Here is a 7492-nt window from a genome sequence, read left to right as displayed (position 1 = left end):
ATTCTGTCTGTGTGTATGCCTGCAGGTCAGAAGAGGGCACCAAACCCCACTACAGATGGTTGTGAGACACCATGTGGTTGCTGGGAATTGAACTCAGGACCTTTGGAAGAGCAGGCAATGCTCTTAACCTCTGAGCCATCTTTCCAGCCCCTGAGCACGCATCTTGAGATGCATCTCCATGGCAGAGAGAACTAACTGGCAATGGCTGGGCTTTTGACACATCCAGGACCCCCCTACCCCAGATTCAACATCCCAGATTGGGCACGCATCCTAGTCTTCCCCACACAGTTCCAAGTAGCCACCAAGCACTCAAACCACCACAAACCCCTCCTCTCTTCAATCTGCTTTGGTAGATATTTTGTCACAGTGCGAAGAGTAACTGACATGGAGGGGTAACTCCCAGAGGGGTTGTGTAATGGGGCACTCTCTATGATCTGTCATTTCATGACCAGAAGCAAAACGCTTTTTAGAAGTCAACATTAAATTTCTTTTGTAAGAAACAAGAAATTCAAAGGCAAAAATAATGTGCAGGGATCCCATTCTGCTCTCTGTTATGAGACCTGGCTGTTATGAGGCAAAGGCAGCTTGTTCCCAGGGGAAGGGCTCCTGTGGAGGGTTTACCGCATGCTAGGAGGGACACCCTGTGCTGCCAGACCAGGGATGCTTGTTCCCAGGGGAGGAGCTCCTGCAGAGGGCTCACCACATGCTCAGAGGGCCACCCTGTGCTGCCAGACCAGGGATGTTTGGGACAGGAGTTTCAGAGCTTCTCCCAGAAGCGATCACTTAGGAGTGTTGGCCCCTTCCCAACTGCCAGTTGCTAGTCACAGCATCTCCTGCAGTGTGACTAAAGAGAGCAGGCAGCCAGTGTAGGAGGCTGAGGCAGGAAGATCGCTGTGACCTAACACTGAATTTGCGGCCATCCTGGGCTATAGTGTGATATCCCATCTCATAAACAAAACAAAAAACAATGAAATAAAACAAAAAAAGCCAAAAACATCCAAGCAGGTGAAACCAAAATCAATGAAACAACTGAAAGAGAGAAAAAGCAAAAAAGGGGGAGAGAGAAAAAGAAAGAGAGAGGGGGGGAGGGAGGGAGGGAGGGGGAATCGCAGCAAACATGTCTGAGGACTCACTATGCATCAGGCTCAGTACCCTTAATTTCACCCAGGACAGCAATCCCAAAAGACTGGCACTTTTGTTGCCCATTTAACAGATCAAGGAGGGGTTCAGCTGGATTCAGGCTCTCAGTCCAATGCCCACAATGCAATGGATGCCACCGGTTTCTAGCCCTTGATCAGGCTTCCTCCTCCAACTGCCTCTCCAACCACATTAAACAGTGAGGCTGGCTTTAGTCAATTTGTACATGTACATCAATATTCAGTTTCTTCCCCCATTCGAGTTAAGGGGTAGAGAAAGGCTACCACTGTCCCTGTGCGGCCCTGGCCAACGGCAGTGGTTAGGAACAGGGAAAAATACACCAAGACTGGTCTACAGGGAGCAGAGGATCTTCTGCACCCCTCAGGGGTCAGGAGCACGAGGGTCTGAAGCCCGCGGTTCTGTCGGGAGCAGGGGGATTGTAACTTAGATGAAAGCAGTCCTGCCCCTTCAGAAGGCAGATGTCCCGGTATCCTGCACGGCATTTATCAAGTCAGCTCATGGCTGGGGCTCTAGTGATATCAGTCAACAAAGGTTTGGAATTCCTGTCTTCCTCCAGCTAGTGTTCTGGGGAGGGGTGAACCAGTCCTTCACGCTAGTCCTGTGTCTAATCGATCACCAGATCCTGCAGTGCAGGAAAGAGCAAGCAGCATGATCCAACCAGCAAGGTGGGTGATACACTTGCCTTCCTGAAGTTGAGAACTCTTAGAAAAACTAATGTGGAAGCAAAGTGTCCCCAAAATTATGATGAAGAAGAGTGGCCGATGGGATAGATGGCTTCATTAAGTCAAAGAACATCAAACCACTCTGGGGACATTTCCTCAGAAGGGAACAATCTTTCCCTAAGCTGCCTCCAGCTAACTCCCAACCGTGGTCCTAGGAGGACACAGCTAAGCTTCATTCCCGCACCCACGCACACACTTGTACTCAGCCAGTCTCGGCGTGGTCCCCTTTCCTTGGCACGACCATACCTCAGCTTACTATAACTCCTTCCCAATTTCCAAGACGCAAAGCAGATTGATTCCATTTTCTTGGTGACACATTTTCTGATCACTCCTAGCTCATTTCCAGTTCCTGCAAGGAACTGGCTCAGCCGCGAAAGTCCATACCACTTCCACACTGGTCTCACAGAGCATGCGCCAAGCCCCTCCCCCCCAAGAAACAGGCTTGCGCCTTCCCCACTTGCAGCTCTGTGAGGGCGGGGGTGGGTCTCCCTGTCCCCCTGTGTGTGAACAGCTGGTCCACAAGAAGCAATGTTGTTTGAAAAGATAGCATGATTAAGAAATAACAAGTACAGTGCCTAGCTTATCTAAGATGTCATGGTGTGATACATATTTCTCAAACGACAAGTATTTTAACGCAGGAATTCCTTACCTAGTTTCCCCTTAGGTAACCGTCCATTCGAGAAAGCTAACGGAGACTTATTCATGGCTGATTTAAGCAGGCGCGTTCGCACACACACCACAGCTGAAACAAGCCTGCAGAGCCTCCTTCACTGCCCCATCTTAATGCTGTTTTTTGAGGTGTATGGTATTGAGTGCCAGGACATTCCAGACCCACCAGGATACATCTCAGAATCAAGCAACGCTTCGGTGAGGGGCAAAAGGGCTCTCTGGTACAGCAGTGGTAAGAATAAAGGACGCTGGGCAAATAGAAAAGTTATTGATTGTGGGTTGAGGGTATCTTTATAGTTTAGGGAAATCCTAGTAAGCAAACTATTTTAAAGAAATAACAGAAGATGTTTTAAAGGTCTCAGTTACCTGCTCCCAGGGTCAGGCTGCACATCTCAAAGCCCCACGAGTCCCACATTCCGGGGAGTCAGGTTCCAGTGGGATGCCTGGTTCTCCTGCGGCCCTGCACGCTCCTTAGGAAGCGCTGGGACTGAGGGAGGGGATAGGCTTCCAAGAGCGCTGCGCTCTCTGGGGCTCCGGTGTTCGCCAAAGTCTCTGCGGTGACTCTGCCAGCGGGGACACGCGCACAGACGCTCCGGGTCACAAGAGCCAAATGGAGTTTGGAATTTTGCCTGCCCGGTAGCCCGGGATGGGATAGCCTCTCCCCTATCCCCTATTCACCTGCTTCTCTGAGCCACGTCCTTTTTCCCCTTTGCTCCTGGCTCCAGAAGACCTCTGCGCAGCGACAGGGTTCCAAGACTCACCAAGAGAGAAGACTGGGTATGGTAGTGGGAGGTACACTCGCCAGAGTCCCCACCCTGCCCTGGGGGATGGTGGTGGAGGGGTGCGGAACAGCCGACCTTGTCCCCGCTAAGCCCCCAGGATCCCTCGGGGACGTCGCACGCACGGTGGGTGACCGGGACGCCGGGAGGAAAAGACATGATGCATGCAAAACTTTGAGTCCTCCAGCGGTGACTGCGGGAAAGGCCATCGTTACTTCTGCCCGGAGCCGCTGCAGTTGCGGGGTTGTTGGCCGGATAGGGCGGCGGTGCGCAGCTTCCAGGCTCGAGGCGACCCTGCCCGGCTGAACCCGCGCAGCTCCTGGCCTCTCTGCACCGCTCTGCGCTCCGCCAGCCCGACTGCGCGCTCTCCCCGGCCCCGCGCGCTCCGAGCCTCTCTGGCGCCCCCAGCGGCCATGCGCAGCACAACAGGGCCGGGTAGGGCCGAGCGCGCCCCGCCTCCTGCCTCCTCCGCCGCCCTCCTCCCCCTCGCAGAGCACTCAATGTCGGAACGTTCCGAAGATGACGTCGGAGCGTTCTCGAATCCCGTGTCTCTCGGCTGCTGCTGCCGAAGGAACAGGGAAAAAGCAACAAGAAGGAACAGCAATGGCGACACTGCACCGCAAAGTGCCCAGTCCGGAGGCGTTTCTGGGCAAACCCTGGTCCTCCTGGATCGACGCCGCCAAATTACACTGCTCCGACAGTAAGAACCCCACCGCCTGCTCCTCCTTTTATTATCCTGTAACCTTTCCATTCACCTAGAGCCACTGGGAAAAAGTGTGTGTGTGAGAGAGAGTGGCCCCCGGCGTCCTCCATGCTTCTCCCTCTCTCTCTAAATAAATACACACAGACACAGACCATCAGAGCACAAGGCCCGGCTGCCAGCAAGGCTGTCTGTCTGTCTGTGTCCGGCTCCCTGGGGCAGGCAGCCCGCGGGGTGGGCTTTCGCAGCCCCACGGTGGTATCTGTTTAAAAGGCGACTCTGTTGCTGCTTGCATAGTTTTTTTGGTACCTATCTGGGCCAGGTAGATGGAAACCCGGACTCGGGAGAAAATGTTGCATTGTCAATTTTTGCAAGATTTTCAGATACAGTATCTATATCGATCTGTTTGCCAATAAACACTCTCCCTTCCCCCTTGACTTTGGCTTTCCCCCCCTTTTTTCCTCATTTTCTTTTTTCCTTTTCTTTTTCATCTGCAGATGTAGATTTAGAAGAGGCTGGAAAAGAGGGTGGCAAAAGCAGGGAGGTTATGAGGCTTAATAAAGAAGGTAAGTGGAGCTCTTGGCATTTTAGTGTTAGCTTGTGTGGCAGTCTTCACAGGCTTTGGAATATAATGTGAATTGTTCTGCTGGGTACAGAGTGACTAAGGCTTGTCAAAAATTGAGCACGCCCGGGTGACTACTGCTTCACTGCTAACTTCCTTCCAAGTATAAATACAACTAGGGTGGGGGGGGATGCAGACTGGGGGAGGATGGAAGGCAGAAGTTTACTGTACTCCACTGGAGTCCACGTCAGAACACCCTGATGGTATCCGCCATTCTCCTTGGGGGCACCATTGGCCATTGGTGGTGGTGGGGTTTGAAATCCCCGAGTAAGGCGTGGAATACCCTTCACATGCATTCCAGCCTCCCTTGTGTGTAAATTCACAAGTTTTAATGAACCCCACATGGCGGATCATTCCAACAGCTACTTTTCTACTCTCGCTGAAAACCATTGCACATGGCCAGCCCTGACTGCAAGTGACATTTTGTGTCTGGGTGCGGGTTGTAGGTGCATCAGGATGTGCACATAGATCCCTAGCCTGCACTTTTCCCCAGTCTGTGCTTCCCGACATACACACATGATACCTGAAAAGGGACACAGTGAATAGACAGATGAGCTCGGATTTGGGCCTGTGAGGGAAGCCTGTAGTGCCAGACCTGGGGCGACACATACCTGTAAGTTACTTTCGCCGTTTGCAAGTCCACTATTTGGCACGCTGGCTCCTGGCTTCAAATGAAGCTACGTGGGAGGCCACTTTCTACTTAGAAAAAGGATGGGTTTATCTGAATTGTGATGGACTCGCCGGAGTTTCAATGGTGCACCAACTGGCTGAAGTTGGTGCTGGGAAGAAGGTGCAGGAGATCGCTGGAAGGTGTCAAAAAAGTTCATACATAATTTGGCTGTAGGAGCATTTGCTCATCCATAATGAATGGAGAAAACGCCATTTGACTCTATAGATCGGTCTACTGCTGACAGGGGGTGTTGCCTGAAAAGGTGGATGGAACTTATTTGGAAAGGTGGACCTCACTTTGCTGACGGACACCCAAGATTGTTGGTTTTCAGTGTCCTCATCCATCCCTGAGTGCCCGGTGAGGAAAATTTGTTCTTCTGAAAAGAATAATGCAGAGGTTAAAATGCACATTCAAGGGCAGTTCTCTAGCTCCGTGTCTGCTAATTAAGTACTTTGGGAACAAAACGTTATTCTAAAGATATTTGCCTCTCAGTATCTTAGCATGGTTTTGGCATGTGTGTTTAGGATGCACGAGGGACTGGTGTCAAGTGGGCTCCTCACAAGTGGCAGCTTATTTGTGCTAAATGTGCATGTGTGTTTGCAATGGAAGGGGATCCCTAGTGGCTCTCATCTCCTCAGGTCTTGATCCACTTCGAGAGTTGAGCTCTCAGACCACCAGCCTTTTTGCCACGATGAAGGTGCAAACGCCTGTATGTTAAAGTTGACGAAAGGCTGTGGCGTGCATGGGATTGACCCCTGGCAGCCCTGGGTGACGAATTGGGACTACAACCCACAAAGCTCAGATTCTCCGGCCACTGCTATCTATTTCAAAATACTCTTGTTCTCAGATTCTCTTTGCGGCAGGAGAAATGGATTCTTTTAAGGGGAAATGAAAAGCTCTCCTTCCCTCAGAAGTCACAGATGTTACGTCTTACTTATTATGTCCTCTGTCCTGCAAAGGTACAAAGATTTTGCTTCTCATTGAATGCATCTTCATGGGGGATACCCGCCGTTCAGTCGCCATGAAGTTGGCTTCTATGGCCACGCATGGACTTCCTCTCTTTGTTGTGGGCCTTTGTTTGGTGGAGTGGCCTTGGGTGAGAAGTTGAGAAGTTCTAGAGTCACGTAGTACAGCAGCACAACTTTCCTTACAGATAAAAACATATGTGCAATAAATACATGTTCCGTGGTTGGGCTGGGACTCTGGGTTAGAGTGTTTGGTCACACTGGGCCTGCTAATCCATGTTCCGTGGTAAGAACTTCCAGGTTGGGCTGGGACTCTGGTTTAGAGTGTTTGGTCACACTGGGCCTGCTAATCCATGTTCTGTGGTAAGAACTTCCAGGGCTGGGACTCTGTTACAGTGTTTGGTCACACTGGGGCTTGTTGGAGTCACAGGTGTGAGGCCTGAGGGTGGGTAGATATTTGTGGAGGGCAGTTCATCCCAGGACATAGTGTGGCCTTGTGGGACTCTGGGCATCTGTGTTTATGAATATGCCTGACTGGCATGGTGGGCTGGAAGCAGGTCTTGAGGAGAACTATGGTAATAAAAGAATAAACGTTGAGGGTTGACATTGAGAAACGGCGGGATTTCTGTTGTGGAGCTGAATAAGCGGCGTAGAATTTACCTGTAAGCTCTTTTGAGTGCGTAGCCCAGGGGGCTTTGCGACATTGCCGCTCCTCATTCGCCAGCCGTTTCACAGTCTCACGCACAAACTCCGCTCTGGGCGGAGTTTGCGCCGGCACCTGTGTACCGACTTCCCTTCAGCGTCCGCTTCTTCCATCCTCCTCCTGTCTCTGTGAAGGCTCCTGGTCTCGGTTCCTCTCGTAAGCGGAACCACACAGTATTTGTCATTTTGTGCTGTCTTCTCTCTCTTGTGTTTTCAGGATTTATCGGTGTTATATGACGTATAGGTACATTCCTTTCCAAGGTAGCGTCATGTTCCATACTATATACACCGCTCATCCATTGGCTGTGTGGGGCATTCCCACCTTTGGACCATTGCGAAGACTGCTTTTATGAGCGTTGGTGCGATGCGATCATTTCTTAGACGGATGTCAGAGAGGGAAAGTTGGACTGGAAATAGGAGTCATTTTGCCTACTGAGCTGTCTCCCCACGGCTTTGGAAGGTACCATAGGCACTAGCAGACTTTTGGATAACCTGGTAATTGCAG

At 51.2% G+C, this 7492-nt stretch overlaps 1 protein-coding gene across 3 annotated transcripts in view; it reads left to right on the top strand.

Moving 5' to 3' along the window:
- Positions 1-3833: 3833 nt before the first annotated feature.
- The window catches only part of Atxn7l1 (ataxin 7 like 1), a 205911-nt gene continuing 202252 nt past the window's right edge, over positions 3834-7492 (top strand). For all 3 annotated transcript variants that reach the window (XM_005343865.3, XM_013347967.2, XM_005343866.2), the window contains exons 1-2: positions 3834-4028; positions 4526-4594. In XM_005343865.3, the coding sequence (XP_005343922.1) occupies positions 3848-4028; positions 4526-4594 (250 nt within the window). In that variant the 5' untranslated portion in view covers positions 3834-3847. The remainder of the gene's footprint in view (positions 4029-4525; positions 4595-7492) is intronic.

Source organism: Microtus ochrogaster, chromosome 1 (genome assembly GCF_000317375.1).
Source record: "Microtus ochrogaster isolate Prairie Vole_2 chromosome 1, MicOch1.0, whole genome shotgun sequence".
NCBI lineage: Eukaryota > Metazoa > Chordata > Mammalia > Rodentia > Cricetidae > Microtus > Microtus ochrogaster.
This window is presented reverse-complemented; position numbering and strand designations above follow the sequence as displayed.